The sequence below is a fragment of the Carlito syrichta genome, unplaced genomic scaffold, assembly GCF_000164805.1.
Source record: "Carlito syrichta isolate Samal-C Ts95f unplaced genomic scaffold, Tarsius_syrichta-2.0.1 Scaffold301792, whole genome shotgun sequence".
Lineage (NCBI taxonomy): Eukaryota > Metazoa > Chordata > Mammalia > Primates > Tarsiidae > Carlito > Carlito syrichta.
Genome location: NW_007245888.1, coordinates 227,852 through 250,955, shown reverse-complemented (window position 1 = coordinate 250,955; position 23,104 = coordinate 227,852). Strand labels below are relative to the sequence as shown.

The 23,104-nt window shown below is 39.6% G+C and overlaps 1 protein-coding gene across 1 annotated transcript in view; it reads right to left on the bottom strand.

The window, feature by feature from the left end:
- Positions 1-23,104, bottom strand: part of LOC103257555 (protein furry homolog) — a 252,276-nt gene that overhangs the window by 135,326 nt on the left and 93,846 nt on the right. Inside the window, exons 6-14 of the mRNA XM_021710998.1 lie at positions 22,981-23,060; positions 22,783-22,863; positions 15,614-15,782; positions 12,711-12,803; positions 12,519-12,617; positions 10,450-10,551; positions 3,866-3,969; positions 3,297-3,405; positions 536-622 (exon numbers count right to left, since the gene is read on the bottom strand). Of these exons, the coding sequence (XP_021566673.1) occupies positions 536-622; positions 3,297-3,405; positions 3,866-3,969; positions 10,450-10,551; positions 12,519-12,617; positions 12,711-12,803; positions 15,614-15,782; positions 22,783-22,863; positions 22,981-23,060 (924 nt within the window). The remainder of the gene's footprint in view (positions 1-535; positions 623-3,296; positions 3,406-3,865; positions 3,970-10,449; positions 10,552-12,518; positions 12,618-12,710; positions 12,804-15,613; positions 15,783-22,782; positions 22,864-22,980; positions 23,061-23,104) is intronic.

Below are 23,104 nucleotides of genomic sequence, written 5' to 3'. Positions count from 1 at the left end.
TGTACATAGTTCGCTATTCCACGCTGTACAGGGTACCCACTCGACACTCATTTCCATGATCTGCCTGGCCCTTGAGTCAGGACGCTACCACAGAAACAAATGTGTGTGCAGTATTTAATTTCACAACGTTTTCATATTTTCATAATTCCATGTATTTGTTCTTCTCTGTTTCATCACTTCTCAATGCTAAACTTGTTAATCTGCACCAAAACAGTTGTAAGTAAAAGCACTGACTTTTCTAGAATAAAACAACCTGACTTTACACAGATTATCTTTTGGGGCAAGAATTACCGTCTTATTCAAGAACAGTCTATAGTAGCATATTAACCTTTCATTTAATCATTCTGTTATAATTCTATTTATCCAACATTTTACTTCTGAAACTCCATCATCTGAATTTGGATATGGACAGAAACAAATAGAACACCTTTTAGAGAGGGTGTCCCTCATCCCATTCTCCAAAGTCGCCAAGCAAAGGTATGGCTCCGTGAACACATGCTCTGTTAGAGGTACAAAAAAAAGGGGGCATTCATACCTCTGGATTGAGACTGAAAGCTTTTGCTGGTTTTCCCACACAAAGAAAATCAAAAATGATTTCTTTCATTGCAAAATCTAAACGTTCCTGTAGTAAACACAAGAAGACAAAACAAAACAAGTGTTAAAATACAAATTCAACCTAAAATGATTATTTTCATCATATGCACCAAACAGGCTAAGTGGGAGGAGGGGATACCGCTCAGTTTTGTGGCTCACAGAGGACCTGACGGAAACCCATGCTCATCTCAACTGATGGGGGGTTGCTTCTGTTTGTGCATGGTGGGCAGGGAGGCCTTTATTATTATATACGATATGTCATTAGAATGAATAATGACCCAAAAAAAATCCCCCAAAACAAAGAAACAAATCACTTGGGGTGTGGTCTTATCAATGCTTCCTACTTGTACAGCCAATGCTAGTAAAACTTCTTGAAACTCAGTTCAAAATGCATTTGTAAAGGGAACTGCAAAATACCACTTTTCTTCTGTTCTCTTCCATTCCTTTAGCTCATATTATAACAAATAATTCTGAAAGTGAGACGTATAATCAACAAATAAGACTTATAAAGGCTACTTAAAGGAGAACATGTAAGGCAGATTCTAATAACCTGAGACTATGACTACTAAGAGATATCAAGTTCATTTTGGACAACATTCTCCAGAATACTGAGAGCACACTGCCAGTCACATGACAATTGCATGTAGAAAAGTTACATTAGCCAGGCTCGGTGGCTCAGCCTGTAATCCCGCACCTTTGGGAGGCTGAGGTGAGCGGATTGCCTGAGCCCGCGGGTTCGAGACCCGCCTGGGCAACTTGGTGAGACCTCAGCTCTACAATAAATCAAAAATTAGCTGGGTGTGGTAGCGTGCGCCTATAGTTCCAGCTACTTGGAAAGCTGAGGCAGAAGAATCACCAGAGCCCAGCAGGTCGAGGCTGCGGTGGCCGGGAGCGGTTACTGCACTCCAGTCTGGGTGACAGAGTGAGACTCCAACTCAAAAAAAAATTAAAAACATGAAAAGTTACATTAATTCTTCCACCTGCAGAACAAATAATAGCCTTTTCTGGGTACAAATTTATAGAGGTATTTCCCTGCAACAAACACAAAGAGAGGTATATTAAATAGTCTGTGAAGTAATAATTGAACCTTGCATCTTTATATCAATATCAACTGAAGTTCAACAGTATTTTAATGTCTATTATTTCCCTTTAGCCTCATGATATTCTTTATTTTCCCCTTGATGTCAACTGCTTTAAGGGGTACAAACGGTTTTTGGTTACGTGGTTGCATTGTATAGTGGTGAAGAAGTCTGGGCCTTAAGTGCACCCGCCAATCAATCCCACCTGCCTTTAATCACATGCTATTCTGAGGCATATGGGCAAGCATTTTTTTTTTTTTTTGAGTTGGAGTCTCACTCTGTCGCCCAGACTGGAGTGCAGTGGCCACTCCCGGTCACCACAGCCTCGACTTGCTGGGCTCTGGCGATCCTTCCGCCTCAGCCTTCCGAGTAGCCGGAATTACAGGCGCGCGCTACCTGAGTTTTTGATTTATTATACGTCCGGCTGAGTTTTTGATTTATTGTAGAGATGAGGTCTCGCTGCCCAGGCGGGTCTCGAACCCGTGGACTCAGGCAATCCACTTACCTCAGCCCTGGGCAAGCATTTTTAACCCCCTTTTGCAGACAATATTGACAGAGATAGTCTGTGACTTGTTCCTGTGACTTGTTTCAGATTACAGAGCTGGCTCGTGGCAAAGGCTGGAATGGAATAACAATGTTTTCCTGCTCCCCCATAAATTACAAGTAGGTCAAAGTGTATGCAAAACCATTTACTCACAGTGTGTTTTAAAAAGCATTAATTTTAGGGTCTAAATAGAAAATCGCATGCAAAAAACCATGTTTAATACTGCTAGTCCCAGTTTTAAGTCGAGCAATACACATAAAGTGCTTGGAAGAGTTTTTGGTAAGAGTCAGCGCTTGACACATGCTAACATTCCTCTTAAATTCTTCTTTTTCGGCCGGGCTTGGTGGCTCAGCCTGTAATCCCAAGCTTTGGGAGGCCGAGGTGAGTGAATTGCCTGAACCTGCGGGTTCAAGACCCGCCTGGGCAACTTGGCGAGACCTCATCTCTACAATAGATCAAAAATTGGCCGGGCGTGGTAGTGCGCGCCTGTAGTTCCAGCTACTTGGAAGGCTGAGGTGGAGGGATCGCCGGAGCCCAGCAGGTCGAGGCTGCGATGGCCAGGAGCATGCCACTGCACTATAGTCTGGGTGATAGAATGAGACTCCAATTCAAAAAAAAAAAAATTCTTCTTTTTCACAGGGTGAAGGTTAGAACATTATTATTTACTCCTCAAATTTCACTAACGTGTCTTCTTTTGATTTCCTCTAAACAGCAGACCCTTTGCTTCCCTTTTACTTGTACAATCTGGAGAAGAGAATCAGGAAGAAACAGAAGCAAAGAGTCAAGAGACTCTTACTAATTAACAGGCTTTGTGACTCAGATGAGCCACTTAAACTCTGTCCCCATGGCTTTTTTTGTCAGATGCCAAAAACACTTCACGTACTCATGTCACAATTTGTTGTGAAGAAAAAGAATAGGTTATATGTGAAAACACTTAAAACCATTCCGAGAAGTCTAAACACGGAACACAATATTTTATTTTATTGTTTTTTTTTCATCATTTAGTGTTTCGTAAGAAGGAGGCTCAGCTGCTTAAAAGCAACGAGAAGATCCCCCACTGCCAGAAACGACTCCATTACCTGGGCAATGAACTGGATGATTTTCACAAAGATGTTCAGAGGCATATCCCTTGGCACCACAACGCGGGACCCTTTAGGGAAAAGTGTGGTGATGATGGTTATAAGTCGGCTGAAAGACAAGGGAGGAAAGAGAAAACAAGCAAGATTGGCTGAGTTCCAGTTTTTAAAGGGAAAAATGGCAGATGTTTCACCTTATATAAGCATCAGAGAGGATTCAGAGAAAAAAAACCCATCTCACCCCTTTCCATTAGCATAATTACTCTATGAAAAGTTTTTTTCTGGAAAATCAAGAGCAGTTGGAAAATAATGGCTGTTTCCTTTGTTAAAGTGGTGAATGCGATCCTGGAAGAAGACCTTGTGGATGCTGGTAGAAGCTGGAGTTTTTGTCACGGGTATTGAGCCAAGGACTAGGGAAAGCCTGAAAGTGTTCCTTAGGACTCAGATCTTTTACAGACTGTCATCTTTGAACAGTTTCTAGCTGGGTTAGCGTGGGTGGCCATAAAAAAAAAACATTATCCATCATGGCAGCTGAGTGATGTGACTACCATTAGCATAAGCCAACTCCTTACCTCTGAGTAGCTGTGTTGCTTTCACATTTAATTCGAATCATGTAAACCCAAAGTAATCTGTAGAGAGATTCCAGGGCGACTCGAGCCATCTTGGGGTCTTTATTCTACAACAGAAACCCAGATATAAGATCGCAGATTAAATGCTGAGGTCAGAGATTCTGAGATGACTCCTCCCTGGAAAAGTCAGGTCCCAGGTGGGTGGCTGGGCGCCTACAAGGCACATTGCATCATCCAGGGTATTTGCCTATGGATGCTTATGGGGTAGATAATCCATGAGGAGGAATCCAAATGGCCATGGGGGAATTGTGGGGGCAGCCATGGCATTTTCTCCTTTGCCAAGGTGAGTACTTGAGTGCTTGCCTTCCCCTTCAGCCCTAAGGACCCCAAATTCCATAGTGCCAACAGGAGAGTGAGTCTGTTCTTTTCATTGTCACTTAAGTCCTTTTAAACACTGTTACAGCTTTGATTTTCCCAGCTTCTCCTCCCCACCTCATCCCATCTAATTACCCTCCAATATTTACTGAGACTCATGTGTGTAAGACACTGTGCCGGAACCTGGGTATAGAGATAAAAGATAATCCTTTCCCGTAAGATGTTCACAATTTATGAGGGACAGGACACATAAACAGCTCTAAGGCAGTAGGAGAAACTGGTAGGGACAGGAGCTAGAAGATGAGAAGGACCACCTATGGCAAACTCAAGGAATGGAACCAGGAAAGGTTTCTAGGAGCAGACCAAAACTTTGATGAACTTTAAATCCATCCGTGCCTTCATTCGTTCATTCAACAAACATGCGACTGACTATGGTAGGCCTGCCAGTGTGTCCCTAGAAGCTTTGAAAGGTATAAAGAAATGATGGGGGGGAGGGCTCTGTAGGCAGAGGCAACAGCACAAGGGAAGCTGGGAGCTGGTGGAGAGGGGTTCTGTTTCGGAGACTGGCCATTGTTTGCATGCTAGTGCAGGGCCCAGGAAAGGAGCAGCGGCCAGTGAGGTTTGAGAAGGAGGCAGGGGCCACATGGGGGAACTTCCGTGAGGAGACCAGGCTTCTCTTGACAGTGACTGGGAACCACTGAGATCAGAGACCACACAGGAAGTCCCGTGTCTTCAGTGTGGGGAATGGAGCAGAGGCAGGGAGGCTGGCTGTGGGCATCCAGTCATTAAAAAGTTCACCAGCCTGGGTTCCACGGCTCATACCTGTAATCCCAGCACTTTGGGAGGCCAGCATGGGGCAATCACTTGAGCCTGGGAGGTAGAGACCAACCTGGGCAACATAGTGAGACCTCATTTCTACAAATTTAAAAAAAAAAAAAAAACTAGCTGAGTGTGGTGGTGTGAGCCTGTAGTCCCAGCAACTTGGAAAGTGAAGGTGAGAGGATTGCTTGAGACTCGGAGGTTTAAGATGCAGTGAGCCAAGATTGCGCCACTGCACTCCAGCCTGGGTGGCAGAGTAAGACTCTGTCTCAAGAAAAAAAAGGCCAGAGAAGAGGACAGGGCACAGATTTCATTATCTGACAGCCATCAGCTTCATTGCTCACTTATGATGCTTCCTTCCCTGAATGTATCTATTATAATACTCCATTAGATTTTCTTCAGAGTAGTTATCACCATCTGACTTTTTTCCTCGCATATTTATTTACTTGTTTGTTGTCTGTCTCCTCCAGTAAATTTCAAGGCATCAGGGAATGCTACTTCTTAGTCATCACTTATTCCCAGTACCTAGAACTGTGACTGGTAAATGTAAAGAAGTGTCGGCCAACTGACTGAATAAATGAATGAATTCAAGTCCTAGCACAAGCGGTGACTGAGACAAAAGGAGTATACCTCCTACTTCTGTATTTCTGGTATTTACAAAGCGGATAGCAGTCATTTAAAATCAATGCCATGTACAAAGTTGGTTTTGCCGACTTTGAAACTAGGCTGAGCTGGGCTTGGTGGTTCAGCCTGTAATCCTGCGCCTTTGGGAGGCTGAGGTGAGTGGATTGCCTGAGCCCGCGGGTTCGAGACCCAGCTGGGCAACTTGGTGAGATCTCATCTCTACAATAAATCAAAAAATCAGCCGGGCGTGGTAGCGCATGCCTGTAATTCCGGCTACTCGGAAGGCTGAGGCGGAAGGATCGCCGGAGCCCAGCAGGTGGAGGCTGCAGTGACCAGGAGCGGCCACTGCACTCCAGTCTGGGCGACAGAGTGAGACTCCAACTCAAAAAGAAAAAAAAAAAGAAACTAGGCTGATTTATGCCAAGTCTTCAGATGCCGTATTGCTATCTAAGTAAAATATTTAGAAAAATGTAAGTAACATCCATCAAAGCACAGGGAGAGGTCAATGTTACCTGTGGTGTTGTCATGACATTCACAGCAATGTATACAAAGTCCTTCCCACTCGCTTGAGTCATAATAGATATCTCCAGTGAATGACAGCCATTGTTATTGCTATTAATTATATAATAAATGCATTTCTTGGCCTTTGAATTCTCTTTTTTGGTTTTGTTTTCTTTTTGTAATCTGCTATAATATTGGTATATTATATTCATTTTTGTAACAGAGATGAAATTTTAAAATTCTCCCCATTGCTACTGTTTTGAAGGATAAGAAACTAGCACATTGCTAGCATGAACATGATAAATAGTACATTTAAAAATTACTATTAAATCAAGTTCTCAGAGCATATTTCTTTTTGTCAGAATTAGGTGTTGCATGGCAGAAGTGAAGGGAATGTATCATTTTTTATAGCTCCATATGTTCACATTCTGACATAAAATACATACAAGACAAAAAGTATCAGTACCACAGACCACGCGTTCCTGAAAGATGTGAATGCCTTGGTGAGAAGGCACCATATTTCTCATCATGACTTTATAATGGCATGTTGCATACACAGAGGGTGCCAAAAAATTATATACACATTTTAAGAAAGGGAATAAACTGTATTGGAATTGTAATACTCAATATGTATCGATAACAAGAGATGAACACAAGTCATACTTGGTAGACGGCTGCACCAGCCAATTCTACTGTCCTGTCATGTAGTGAGGTTAGCATTCATTTGGCTAACATCATCTTTTGAGCGGATGTGTAGACATTTTATTTGGCACCCCTTGTGTATGGTTGGCTAAATATTAAAGCATTCAAGTCTGTGCTCCCAAAGTAGCCTGCTTCTGACTGAGGATGAACCAGGACGTTGATGTTAAGGGAGCACTGAATCTGAGGGTTTGTTTACTTTGAAAGTAGGCTCACACACACTTCTGCTCAGCTTCTGTCATGCTGCCCTCTGATGGCACACCTCTATGGAATATATCAAAGGTGGCTACCAAAGGTCAACATGTAGGACCAGACACTGGGTTCATTATCCTGAAGCATCTTGGGAGAAGAGAAACAGAAGGAAGGAAGGGTGCAGAAAGGTGTATGGGGGAGGGACTGGCTGGGTGGTACCTTATGAAATGACAGGGCTGGTTCTAAATCCCCCAAAATACTGAAGCTATTCAAGACAGGTATACTTTTGAAGCCCGTGTTAGTTTTTCTCAGGTATTGCTTTCCTAGTGAGGACTCATGAGGAGGTTTGGAAAGTTCTCTGCATATTAATGACATTTTAAAAATGGTCCCATTCAAATCCCTACTGGATTTAGCACTAGATATGTGTAATGTGATTTTATTCCATTTGTACCTCATCAAGAATCTTTTTATAAATTTTAGCCTTGGGGTAGTGAATTCCAACAGGTTATTACCCACAAAGTAAAATATCATTGCCTTTCTTTTCCTAATAACTACCGCTTTCATGATTCATGGGGTAGGTGACCTCTACAAATCTCACAGGTATCTCTCTACTCCCAACGGGTACATCGCTCCCTGCCTGTATCATGCATCTTGAAACTTCATTACCTATCCCCAGTGAAATTCTAAGCTCTTCAAGGACAGGGACTCTATTCTATATCTGGTTTTTACAGAGCTGCCTTTCCTCATCCTTCCAGCACCTTCCCTAGCACCTCACACAGAGAGAACTCCAAAAATTCTTACTGAGCTGAACTAAAATCTGGAATGTGGTTCAGTCTCTCCATAGCATCGACTGTACATATGACTTCTGGTCTTACAGTCTCTCTCGTTGAGAAATTCTAATGCTTGAAATATTTGCACGGAAATACTGTCAGTGTCCAGACCTGCTTCCCTCTGGGGTTGTTTAAAATGCTCTTAACAAGTCTATCTAGTAGGCTATGACGAAAGCAGTAAACAATAATCTAACTTTGAAGTAATTAAGTTCCAAAGTAAGACACTCTGCTATGCTTCAAAACCAACTTTGGATGAAAAGATTTTGGCCTTTTTGGCCACAGCAATAAATTTTCAAGCAAAATATTATTTTTAAGTCTAAGCAAAAACTTGTCAGACACATGAAGCATAGAATATGCAAAAAATGCAGTATAAGCATTCTCAACATTTTGCCTTTTATTTTCAAGAAAAGGATCATATCCTGTGTGTGCAAAAGATAATAAAAAACATATTTAATGAATGAATAACTGGATAACTTAAAGATGGACCCCAAAACAAAACGTACATTGGGCTGCATGGTAAGAGTTATATGGCAGATGGATAAATCCTCAAATAAAATACCTGAAAATGGCCATTATGTAACATTTGATAATTCTGAAAAGCATTTCAGTTTCTGGAGTACTTAAAAGCTTAATTCTCTATCCACCGCTATTATATTTCACTGCCAATTTGAAGAAAATGAATGATTCTAATCTTGGATTTCACAATCACCTTTTACAGCCAGTTCATAGTTGGTGCTCAAAACAGCTCTAATGCAGATTATTGTGTAATTATGGTTAATGCCAAAATAATATAATTAATCTTAACTGCTCCACCAAATTAAAGTTTCATAGACCAAAAAAAAAAGCTAAACAAATAAAAAAGCAACATGTATAAGCACATACAAGATTTTATGACTAAGTGTATTTAAAAATTTTAAAGCGGCAAATATCAAGCCTGTAAAACAAACGAAATTACATCTTTGGACACCCAGGAATAAGTGTGAAAAAATACATCCTATTTGCACTTATATTAGGAATGGTTTTTCTTTCATTGTCTTTTATCAATAGGTCGCTAAAACAAAACATGTGCACCACTTCAAAGCTATATATATATATTTTTATTTGGGAGTCTCACTCTGTTGCCCAGGCTAGAGTGAGCGGCACAATCATGGCTCATCACAGTCTTGAACTCTGGGGCTCAGGTGATCCTTCCGCCTTAGCCGCCTGAGTAGCTAGGACTACAGGCTACAGGCACGTGTCACCATGCCCTGCTAATTTTTGGTAGAGATGAGGACTCACTATGTTGCCTAGGTTGGTCTCGAACTCCTAGGCTCAAGTAATCCTCCCTCCTTGGCCTGCTGAAGTGCTGAAATTGAACCATTGCGCCCAGTCAACAATTTTAAAGCTAATCATTAAAGTTGTTTTAAATGTAGGTTTCCCAGCCACAGGATCAGCAAATTTATTCCTCAGGTAACCAGCACCTGCACTATCTACCTGCAGAGCAGTGAATGCTTAGGACTGATTGACCCCATGCAGTTCGACTAGAATACCTCCCAGTAATCACAAATGACAGTGACAGGAAACAGATGCTCTTTGTTACTGGGTCAATTCTTCCACAAATTGGAGCTTCCTGCTGCCCCAAATATTCTCCTAGACTGGAAGGGATAGAGGAAGGATGGAAGACATATAGGTGAGCTTCTATCAGCTGAGGGTGGCCCTTATTTTAAGTTTGAATCATTTAGATAAAATGCAACAATGCAAATATATAAAGGAGCATTTAGTTTCACCTTTAAAGCGATCTTTGTTAGAACAGATTTTTATTTATTTATTTTTCCCAAATCTGAAGTGATTTCTCTTACCTCTAGTCACTTTCTAAGATTGACTATATTTAATAGGAACTTATTATTTTTTTCATCATTCCAAGAGTATAGAATAATTCCCCACAAACTTCAAGAGTCATTCCCAAAAGCACAAATGAGAGGGATCCCCACAAATTAATAACTGTCTTTTGAAGGGTGGGTAGTTCACTTGGAATGTGTTTCTCCAATCAAATGGCCAACCAAAGTTTTTACCCGGAAGTTTTGAGAAGGTTGTGTCACAATTTGCAGAAGAAACATCCTGAGTTGTAGCAATAGGCAACTGGTTCTTCCACCATAACAACACCTGCAGCAGTTTTCGAGCAAAAATAGAATGTCCCTTGTTCCCCACCCTCCCTATTTACCTGATCTCACCCTGACTTTTCTTTTTGTTTGTTTTCCTGGATGAAAAAAATCCTCAAAGGGAAATGTTTTGCCAATATACAAGAGGTGAAACAAAACACGGCAGAAGCACTAAAAAGCATCAGAATGGACGAGTTCAAAAACCGTTTTGAGCAATGGAAAAGCATCTTGATAGGTGCACTGCATCTTACAGAGAGTACTTTGAAGGTGACTGAAGTTTAAACACGTAAGCATAAACACACGATTTTAAAGTAAACTGCGTTTTTTGGGGGTCCCCCCTCACATACCAGTCTAAGAATTGTATTGTAAATTTTCATGAAAGACTGTTTTTGAGCCAACAAATACTAACTTTAAGGTTGGATAAGCAGTTGTTGAGGAAAACGTGCCACCGGTTGAGGAACAGTTGCTTCTGACTGACACAAAGCAGACAGGTCACCAAGGGGTACAAGGCCTGAGGAGAAAGAAGTCAAGGTCACAGGACAGCTTGTATTTCAACAAACCAGGTGACACACGTTGAGGGATGTGGCCTCTACGAATCTCACAGGTCTCTCTCTACTCTCCACTGGTACATCTCTCCCTGTCTGTGTCATGCATTTTGAAACTTCCTTACCTATTTATTTCTGCATCCCCTACCTTGCCATCTCCCTCTATGGCTTTGTGGGCCAGAAGAAACAGGATGCTGTGTGGCACAGCAAGCGATGCCCAGTGGAAGCAGGGCAGAGGAGAGCGTTCTGCAGATGTTTGCTGATAATGCTGAAGATGGAATCATCTGGAATTATGGATGGTGTATACTAATGATTTGCATGTCTCATCATGTGGAATTCTGATTCACTGGTGCAGTATTTACATACCAATTTAAAAAACAAACTCAGCATCTTAGATCACTCTCAAAATCTCCAGAAGAAAAAACAAAAAGTATGGAGGTGCATTAATTTTGAAAATGTTACTAGCTTTTTCACGTATAAACATTTACTAGTCTGTCCTTGTCTTAGAGGTAGGTGTATATATTTTCTTTCACATGCAACCTTCCTGTAATTAAGGAAGATTCCTAAAAGAAATGTTATTGCATTGGTAAGCTCTACCAAGACAAATTTAACCACAGCAGGAATTTGCTTACGATGGAATAAACAGAGGTGCTACTGTGCTTTCTTTTCCTGCCTAACTGGGCCAATTTCCCACAGCAGCTGGAGAAGGCAGAAAAGCCAGTGGACAACCACCCAAAAAACATACATGCAGGATCCATCACCATTTTGCTAAACCAGATACCTACCACCTTTATGGCTCTCCCAAAATTAAGGCTACTGAAGATTGATTTAAACAAAAATTTAACTGGCTCATCTGTTAAACTGCAAGAAACAACTGCCACAATGAGAGTGAGTATTCAACAGTTGATTGACTTTGGTTGTTATGTAAATTAACTTTTTGTTTTTGTTTTTGTTTTCTTGAGTCAGGGTCTCACTGTGTTGCCCAGGCTGGAGTGCAGTGGTCCGATCACGGCTCACCACAGCCTCCAACCTCTGGGTTCAAGTGATTCTCCTGCATCAGCCTCCCAAGTAGCTAGGATTACAAGTGCACACCACCAGAACCCAGCTTAAATTAATATAGTTTTAAAGGGACCCTGAACCCCTGCTACCATTGAGTGCAACTCCAATATCAGTCGGTCATCTTAAAAACAAAAACAAAGAATGCATGTAGTTAGTCACAATACTACTCTGCACACCTGCTCAGATCTTGATGGGACGTTCATACTCTACAGACTGGCACAAACCAGGCCAATGACCAGCTCCCTAAGCAACCTGCTTCCCCCCCCAGACGATCACATTACAGCTGAACACCACCTGCTGATTCATAAACCAGAGTTGTATTTACCACAGAGGGTAAAAGGCAGTGGTCATTTCAAAGACTTTTCTGTGCTGCTCTTCAGTACCAAGGCCTCCCCCAAAATGGTTTATTTGGCTTTCGGAGAATATTTCCTCTGGGCAACTATCTATTTCTCAACTCCCTTTCCTGCCTGGTTTAATTTTGATTCTGAGTTTCAGGATGGAAATTAGCCAGTGTAGGCTCCTGGGGATTGAAAAGATAAACCGTGATTATCAACTTTAAGCCTTTAGATTGGAAAAAATTCTCAGAAATTAAATAAAAATCAAGTTAAGCCAATCTTAAAAATGAACAACAGAATCCTTAGGACCCGAAGGGTCATCAGAGGTGACATGGTCTAATCCTCTTCTATGACCGTAACTCAATCATGGTCAATACTAAGTGCGAGTTCCAAAGTTTCAAATGCTACCTCTCTTTGAGGGAGTTGTAGGTAATTCTCCCACCTATGACATCCTCATGACCCCCAGCTAGATTTCTGCCTAGGAATTTTGGTCGCTACAGTTTTGTGTTTGTGTTTTAGATTTTCTCATAGTGACTAACCAAGGAATGCTTCTTTCGAGAAGAAAGTTCCAGCGTGGTGTCATACAGGCTTTCCACGAAATTTCTAAGGCAGGGAACATTTACTTCGTTTTTAACAGCCTGAAGTGGAGAAACATGTGAATATCATGTTAATGAAATTGTTGGTTCTGTAATCCAATTTGAAGAAATTTTGGAAATGAAAATATAACTCACAGCAGCAACTGGGACAAGGATTTCAACAAAAAGTCCAGCCAAGGCGTGCTTGATGTCTTTGTCCTTGACCTCGAGGAAGTAATGTGCACATTCCTAAGAAGTAGAAAAAGAGTTGCTGTTGTAGTATTTAAACAAGTTTCAGTAAATAGCTTTTAATTCAATCATACATACCAACACAGCATATTCTATCACCTGTTAAAAATCACTGGATTCAAACACTGTGAGGGTAGTTTTCCCACTCTTCTCCTAATTCTACTTCAACTTTCTATTCTGAAAGGACAAAGCTTCTAGAACAAGCAAGCACACATGTATCCGCCAAATGAAAGGTTGATTCTGTCACTCACTGCCAATAAATATCTATTGATCACCACTGTGTGTGGGGACCCAGGTTAGCCCACAAACAGATTCCCAGGGAAGGTAAACACGCTAAGAGAAGCATAAGACATTCAACTTATTTTAGGCCCTATGCCTGACAGCTTTGGGTACAGAGCTGTTTACTTGCTCACTCTGACATTTGAGGTGTGTTTATTATTCAGATCGTTTCATAAGCAAATCTGGAATGTTTCCCTTCCCAGCCTCAGACAAGAAAGCCTTTGGACTCATTCCTCAAGCAAGACTGTCACTGGCTGTGGACTATGGTCTATGTAAGGGTCCTTTTGGCTGGCCAAGGGACTCATTTTGTAGGAAAGCTGGCCTGCCTAGAATTCTGCCTTTCCCTCTCTTTTCTGGCCTTATTGGTAGCAATTTGCAATGGTCTATATTGGGTATCGTTTTCACTCAAGAGTCCAAGTCTACATGTATTTGATAATGTATTAATACCTGTATTAGCTATTACCCTCTATTTTCAGTTACCATTGGGAAAAACAGGCCAGGATCAGCGGTTCAGCCTGTAATCCCAGCACTTTGGGAGGCTACGGTAAGTGGATTGCCACGGTTCGGGACCAGCCCGGGCAACTTGGTGAGACCTCGTTTCTACAATAAATCAAAAAATTAGCAGGGCATGATAGCGTGCACCTGTAGTTCCGGCTACTTGGAAGGCTGAGGTGGAAGGACCACTGGAGCCCAGCAGGTAGATGCTAGGGTGGCCATGAGTGTGTCACTGCTCTCCAGCCCGGGCAACAGAGTGAGATTCTAACTAAAAAAAACCCCAAAACAAACAAACAAAAAACTGTTCCTAAAGTCCTCAGTCTATCAATATTATATTAAGACTTCAGCACATGGATGTCACTGAGACAGTTCTCCCATACAAAATGCGGCTTTACAATTCGCAGAATAGTGGTTCTTTCCCTGTGCTATTTTGCATATGTATTGAAGTACTCTCTCAAGTCTTCATGTAAAAGTATACAGACATGAATTATTAATACAAGAGTGGGGTGAAAATAATAGGGCAGTAAACAGTTACTGAGTGCTTATCACGTGTTAAGAATCTTAAGAACTACTCTCTAAGCATTTTTAGCACCTTGTTGATAAGTGAGGCTGGGAGGGGTTAGGTGTGACTGGCCAAGGTCACAAAGCTGGTAAGTGCTGGGGCTTGAATTCAAATCCAAGGAGGTTGACACACAGTCTCTCCTTCTCTGTATATAACGGCTTAATGAGATATAATTTACATGCAATTCACCCATTACAGATCACTGGTATATCACAGTTATGTATCCATCGCCACAATCAAACTTGGAACCTTTTAATGACATCCCCAAAGAAACTCTATACCCCATAGCAGTCACCCTAAGCTTCCTATCCACCTCCCATCTCCAGTCCTAGGCAACGATTAATTTACTTTCTGTCTTCATAGATCTGCCTATTCTGGACATTTCATGTAAATGGAATAGTGTACTACATGGCCTTATGTGTCTGGCTTCTTTCATTTTAGCATAATATTTTCAAGGTTCATCTTTCTGGTGGCATGTGTTAGCATCTCATTAGTTTTTACAGCTGAATAATATTCTACCTTATGTATATACCACATTTTGTTCATCCAGTAATCATTTTATAGACATTTGGGTTGTTTCCACTGTCTGGCTACTATATATACATTTGTGTTCAAGTTTTTGCAGACATATATTTTCATTTCTCTTGGGGGTATATATCTCTGAGTGAAACTGCTGGGTCATATGGTAATTTTAGGGTTAGCTGTTTGAGGAACTGCCGGACTGTTTTCCAAAGTAGTCGTGCTATTTTACAATCACACTGGCATATGAGAGTTTCAATCTCTCCACTTGCTCACCCACACTTGTTATCTTTTTATTGTAGCCATCCTTATATGTGCAAAATGGTAAAGCCTATATTCATAATCCATACATCTAACCTCTCTAGCAAGTTCATCACCGAATAAAATTCACAGCAGCATTAGAAAAATCCCTTCAGAGAGCAAAGTTCTGTAAACTCTAAGAGCTGAGAGTTGCTCATTAGAAACAATTTTTTTGTTATTCACCATGATGGACACTGGCTAATAAATATCAACTCCATATGGTTTGATTGATTTTTTAAAAATTAAGATTCCTTTGTATAGTATGAATAAAACAGATTTCTTTCTTCATTATTTAAAGCTCTCATGCCTGTAAATGTTAATGTAGCTAATCCAATGCTATCAATTTTAAAGAGAAAAAAAACAGCTATATTTAATTCACAGAACAATATGTACCAGTGGGTGAAAGAGAAAAAAGTCAACAAATAAGAAATTCCACTATACACTCTACTCTAAAGATGATATGAAAGTTTTAAAATGAAATTATGTGCCTGCAACCATACTGTTTGGTTACAAAGCACTTCCTAAATTATGGAGAAGGTAGGATGTTTTTCTATATTGCCAAGTAAATGGCTTTTCACATTCCAAGTCCATTATTTTGAAGACAGGTAATTTTGTTCACGTGACAGCCCCTTCACTCTCCTGCCTAAGAGGTTACCTGCATAAACTGAAGAGAGGCCTCAAAGTCCTCCACTGGATACATCTTAATTCGAAAGAATTTCATCCCCATTATCAAGCTGATGATGCTTTGGACCACATATGGGTTCTGTTCTTTGTGTCGTAATTCTTTTAGCTCTGCCATAAATTTCTTCTTTACAGCAGGGAATCTAAGAAGAGAACGTAAGTGACTTATCAAATAATGGGAAAGGCACTGTGGTGGGGGTCTCCAGCATCTAGGAGGGGTTGGGTACTGTGATAGAAGTCCTTCAAATCAGTTGAAGTACAATGGCCATCATTTTGTAAGGATTTGATGTTTGGGATTTGGCAAATAATCCAAGTTTCTTCTCCTTTCCCCCTTATTCTATAAAATGCTCAACCAATTGTTCAGGTGATGGAGAAAATTCAGAGTTATTGAGATTCTCTCAAAGTGGTCTAGCTCTGAAATTGAGCAGGAGGAAAAGCCCCATTTCCTTAGGCTTAGCCATTTCCAACATAGCTGTAGACTATGAGGGCCTATAATATCAAATTGTGAGTGTACAAGCAATAACATAATTGGCAATTTCTGATAGTGACAGCAAATTATTTTTGGATTTGTATTCCAAATAATGCCAATAAATACTTATGTGTTCATTTTCAATTTTCTGTTGCTTCTTTTACAGTTTTAGGCTAATGATTATTTAAAAATATATTTTTAGGTTGAAGAAAAAAATCTAATAATGAAAAAATTAAAATAGTATCTAAAAGAGGAAGACGAGTGAGCTGTCTACTACATTTTACAATTTGATCTGGTGGATGCAAAACAAACAAAAAGACACAACTCCTATCCACATGGAATTTAAAGTATTTATATTTGAAAATAAAATAATACTAATTACAACAACAACAATGTTACCATACAGTTTTTAAAAAAGGATAGATCTCAAGGTGAAAGTAGTGGCACATTTTCAAAGTATTTCAGAGTAGAGGAATGTACACATAAAAAATTGTCCAAACTACTTCTGAGATGATTGGTTTGAACACATACACCCTGAGGAAAGCAATCTAAGACTCACTGTATTTTTTTTTCCTGATACTGTTATCCTGAGGTTAATTTAAGAAAAATTGAAAGCAAGGCATGATTAGAAAGGGAACTGTGATTATAAAAATTAAAGGTGAACTAACAGAATGCTAAAAGTTTAGAACAATTCTTGATGCCTCAAAGTAAAAATTTTCGAATAAATAAAGTAGGAAGCAAATGTACAGACATTGTTTCACCAAAATGCAGTAAAAGTGGCTGGTGGTTGGCAAATGGAATATGAGTTTCCTTGAGTACTGGCCATTTTTGTAGTTCTTGGCTCATGTAACAATTTGTTTAATTGTCTGATGGATTTTTCTCTATGTTTGCTACATATATCTCTCAATAAAAAATATTTTAAAAAGATAATAGAGCAGAAAATGGAAATAGCTTCAAGAAGATTTAAATGCCTTTTGAATGAGACACTTCCCAATGGGTTATTAACATAGCTAATATTATGAACATACTGGGGTATACTCCTAATCTGTGGTGACGTTTTGCAGATTTCTACAAAATACTTACTTTCAAGATAGCACCCCAAACTGGCCCCTACTGACACTTCTTAAATACTATTAAAATATTATAGAAAATACTAACTGTGTTTACTTTATAAGTCAAGTCTCATGGAGATTAACTGCAAAATTATATATTCATTTTTCAGATTAGGAAATTAGCACAAATTAAAATACAAACTCTAAATTTACAAAAATCTACTTGGCATCAGATGACATCTATTTATAATTTTACAACTATACTTGAACATTTTGGAATATAAATTTCAAATTTCAACATCATCATTCTTTTCTACATTTTATAGGAAAAAAATGGTTGATGACGATGATGATGATAAAGATAAAGACAGCAGCAAGTTAATATGCCACTTACTATATGCCAGCCACAGTTCAGTGCACTCTATATACAGAAACTCATTTAATCCTCATAACAACTCTGTGTTTAGGGTACAATTATTATACCCTTTTTACAGAAGAGGAAGTCAAGGCAGAGATTTAGAATCTTGATAAAGTTGCACAGCTGACAAGCAATGGAGTTGGAATTTGAAGCAAGTGTCCGGCTCTAAGGTTCCTACTCTTAATCTCTATGGTATGTATTAGGTCTAAACCAGGGGTTCTCAAAGCATAGCCCCCAAATTGGCGGCATCAGCACTGCCTGGGAACTTGTCAGAAATGCACATTCTCTGTTCCTACTGCAGATCTACTGTACTGTAGCCGCGCCCCCCTCACTCCTCACCCCAGTTCATATGTTGAAATCTTAACCCCTAGTAGGTCAGAATGTGACTGTACTTGGAGATAACGTCCTTAAAGAGGTAATTAAGTTATAAATGAGGTCATTAGAGTGGGCACTAACCCAATATGACTGGTGTTCTCATAAGAAGAGGAGACTGGCACACAGATACAGTGATGGCGCCACATGAAAATATAGGGAAATGATGGTATAGAAACTGAGGAGAGAGAGGCCTCAGAAGGCACCAACCTTACCAACACCTTGATCTTGGATTTCAGCCTCCATAACCAAGGGAAATAAATTTCTGTTGTTTCAGGCACCCAGTCTGTGGTACTTTGCAGCTCAAGCAGACTGACATACCTACTGAATCAGTAACTCTGGGATGAAGTCCAGTGATCTGTGCTTAATAAGCTCTACAGGTAAGTCTGATGTGACAAAGTTTGAAAAGCCCTGGTGAAGATTAAGAATGATAACAACAAGATGTATCCATAAGATGTTTATACTTTATGCATATTATATCATTTTTACTTTATATTTTTATCCTTACAGCAATCCAGTAAGGAGGTAAACGCATTTGCATTTCACAAATGAAGAAACAGATTTGGAAGATCACAGTGACAAAGAAGAGATTCAAACTAAAGTCATCTGATGCAAATTCCAGAAATTTCTACTATACTCCAACTGCTTTAGACAGTGGTCACTGTGAAATGCAGTCCCTGTCCTGTTTAGAAGAGTTTACAGTTTAGTTACGAAGATAGAACAATGACCATGAGCCATGTGAAAGACAATAATAGTAATTTACGGAGGCCCTCTGGTGTGCGAACACCTGTCCAGACCTTGGATCTTTGGGGGTTGAATGTCCCAGGTTACAACACTTTCTCATACTTCACACAAGAGCCTTCAGGCCATCAGAGAACAAAAGGGGCTCTTTTCAGCTGGGTAACTTCTTACGAGAAGAATTCAGAGGAGATCTGAGTTGGGATGAAAGATGAGCACAGGTCTTTAGGGCAGAGATGGATAAAGGGTAGGAAGCAGAAACGGCAACAGTCAAGCAATGAAAGTGATACTTTCAATCAAGATGATAACAATGTGATAATTTATAATAGACCCTAGGGACAATAAAAGTGGGGACGTGGGCCAGGCACAGTGGCTCAAGCCTGTCATCCCAGAACTGTGGGAGGCCGAGGTGAGAGGATAGCCTAAGCCCGGGGGTTCGAGACCCACCTGGGCAACACGGTGAGACCTGTCTCTACAGTAAATCAAAAACTTAGCTGGGCATGGTAGCGCACACCTGTAGTTCCGGCTACTTGGAAGGTTAAGGTGGAAGGATCACTGGATGCCCAGCAGGTCGGTACTGGGATAGCCGTGAATGTGCCACCCACTGCACTCCAGGCTGGGCGATGGAGGGAGACTCCAACTCAAAATAAAATAAAATAAAATAAAAAATAAATAAAAGCAGGGAGGTGGGGAGGAGGCTAGGTGGGGAGGAGGCTAGAAGTTACCTATTTAGGTACCTAAGTGTTCACTATCTGGAGAATGGGTAACCTGAAGCTCCATCCTCACCAGTACACAGTATGTTCATGAAACAAATATGCACTTGTACCCACAAATCTGACACGAATTTTTTTAAAAATGTGATAATTCCAAACTGGATTTTTGAAAATTGCATTTTTATTCAAATTATTTCTAAGTACTGAAAAATCATCTTTGGTCTTAATATTAAAATTTGAGAATTTAAGCCGGGCTCGGTGGCTCAGCCTGTAATCCTGCACCTTGGGATGCTGAGGTGAGTGGACTGCCTGAGCCTGCGGGTTTGAGACCCGCCTGAGCAACTTGGTGAAACCTCATCTCTACAATAAATTAAAAAATTAGCTGGGCGAGGTAGCGCACGCCTGTAGTTTCAGTTACTTGGATCGCCAGAGCCCACCAGGTCGAAGCTGTGGTGGCCAGGAGCGGCCACTGCACTCCAGTCTGGGCAACAGAGTAAGACTCCAACTCAAAAAAAAAAAAAAAAAAATTGAGAGTTTAGAGATCAAAATTATCGTAGGCTAGAGTAATATAGTTTTAAAGATGACATGACAATTAGGAAAGTTTGTTTTTCATTTTGAATTCATGACTAAAACAAGGAGAGACAGAAAAAGTCAGGTTTTTATATAACTCACTATTTCAATATTCTCATAAATTAGTGGCTCAAAGTCTGTTTCTCAGCTAAAAATACATATGGCTAACTTTTACTTTAAAAAAATCCCCAATGGCATAAACATGTTATTTTAGCATGAAAATAATCTAAAAGTCTAATTTGCACTTAGTATCTATTTTCTCTTAAAATGATTTTAGGAAAAAAATAAACATTTCAATAACCTTTCCTTTGGTATTTACTGTTTAGTACTGTATTTAGTAAATATAGTAACTTAATGATTACTCAATGTTTGGTGTGTTATAAAATCCACATAGCAAACCTCTGCTTTAAAATATGTAGTATATATTATAAGAGTATAAGGAGATATAAAGATTCTATCACATAAAGAGAAAATAGTTCAAACATCTATGAATCTCAGAAGCAGTTATCACTATTTAAATGAATCTACCAGATTTCAGTCAAAGTGTTTTAAAAAATTAATTTCAATTTAATTGTCTTTGAAAAAGTCAATACTATGCATGACTATCACTTATTAGCTAAACATTTTTCCCTTAACGACAGGAATTAAGCAGCATTATCACTAATAAAATTAAAAATAGTGTTTCTGCTAAAACTCAAACTCTAAACTAAGTACTAATAATGGAAATCATAATAAGGAAAATATTTCATAAGTATTACCACTGGGAACTATATATACAATCTAAAATTAGAAGTATGACATTACTTAACTTTATTTCTTAAAAAATAGATCATTGCATGGCAGCAGATAAGCATACATTCTTTTTTTTTTCCCCCTGGGAATAAGAGAAGCCCTCTTTTTCTAAGGCAATGATAAAGCAATGGTCCTGGTATACTTATGAAAAAGAAGACATGTGATCATTTGTGGCCTGACACTAGTTTAAGATTGTAGCATCTATCAGTCAAGGTTAACTATACATCAACAGGTTGAAAGCGTATCAAGAGCTATTTGAGTCTGTGATTTCTACAAGAGCAGACTGATCAAAGGGTTTGTTGGTGACTGGAAAGTACTGGAGCTTTGCCCAAATGGAAGCATTTCTTACACCCTACTATTGCAGAATTAGGAGAAATATTGACGTCATGAGCACAAAAAAAGCCACTGCTGGCAAGCAAACACCGGCTTGGTAGACCATAAATGTGACCTAATATGGAAATTCCTACAACTTTAGACTATTACTTAGTTATGACAATGTTTTTCAACCACCTCAGAATTATGTAGCTAAGGAAGGTCATGCAACAGTAAACAACATTGTTATACTTAATTCACAACAACTAAGAAAAATCATAAAATGCCATTTTTGGCATGTTACATTTTCCAAATGATAGCATAAGAGAATTATCCTGGGATAATTATAAAGGAATATATTGAGCTTTCAGGGTTTGACAAATCAGCAAATATACATATTCACACCTCATTTTCCCCAATCTTTTCTAGGAATGAAGTAGATACACATGAATTAATTTGCCACATAATTGCAGCTTATCCATTCAAAATGTCAATACCTTTATTACTCAATTGAGATGGAAATCTCTACAAAATGCATTATACCCTTTATTCTTAATGACTCATGAACCGCAATTATTTTAATAGTCTATAATGAAAAGTACAATATAGCTTCATGCAAAATGGCCCAGATAACTCTACTATCTAATTCTCCTATGTGCTTTAGCTAGTTTCTTCCTCTCTGTCGCCGTCAGCCTTTGTGTTCGATAGTGCCTCAGTGCATCATCCTCTAGAAGTTCCTCCTCCTTTTTCTAACACTGATATGCTATATGCTAAAAAAAAAAAAATAGGTAGTCAAGGTGAGCCGATAAACTAGATTAGAGTAAATACATCGTACCAAAGAGTTCTGGGGTCTATCTCCTGAATTCTTACCTATGCTTTGGCTAGGTAAGATTTTTGAGTAGGTGCTTTTTATTTATTTATTTATTTTTTGATAAACAGTGTATTTCCAAGTCACTAAATTAGGAAATTCCATCTCTTGGAGATAAAAATCTCTGAGGATTGCATTTCACAAGGATGGGGCATCACTGTTGCTTTAAGCTGCCCTCCTGGTGTGAATCCACATTCTGTCTCTGGCTCATTCTGCCTAACCTAGGCATTCAGAACCTTGCCCGATTTGCCTCAGGGTTGGACAAAATGAAGCCAAGTAAGTAGGGTGTGACATCACTTTTGGAAAAGGTATATTGTTGCTAATAGTCTAACGCTACTTTGTTCTAGCCTGCTAAGTAGTGCTATGGGGCCAGATAAATTTAGCAATGAGAATTTCCCCTCTGACTTGTTTCCATGACAGAGTCTGGGACATTTTTAGCTCAGCTGAATTAAGTAAAGTCTATAGTAAAGGGGACATTCTAATGGAATTTTCCCATTCACAGATGATATATTATAAGCACACACTCACTGACTATAGAAACAGAACTTTAAAAACTGATAAACTTCTTGGGAATATCTGGGCAGAGAGAAAAGTAATTCAATTAGCTCATGTCTTTGATGGATAGTCTGAAACCCACAGACTCTGGGTTTCCAAGTGAAAATGATAACTTGGTACTTGCTTTGGAAGAGCCTTCTAGTCCATTGCAGAGATGGGGCACACCTGACAAAAAGAGTCCTTGTTCTCTGTAAGCCCCCACACATACGTTTCTATAAGTTAGGGCTGGGAGGATGGAAAAGGCACTCACATCCTTATGGTAGAGAGTTCTGATGTTCACTTACTTAGCTTGTGCCAACACTCCAATGACTTCTGCATACAGGTCTGCCACAATGTGCATATTGCCAGTGTTAGGACCAAGGTACCTACAGGAGGTATAATTAGACAAGTTGGGGATCCTTTGTCATGTAAAAAGAGCAAACCATTGATTGTGATTCAAGCATCCAACTTCTTCAGCATTCTAAGGCAAGAAATCATCTTACCCTTCTTTGTATTTAAAGTGCTTGAAAGCCAAGTTAATAACATCATGTATTAAACTGTCTATTACAGGATGAAGTGGAATCTGGGGAAAAAAAAAAAAGACAGGTCTTAACTTGGAAGGAAGCA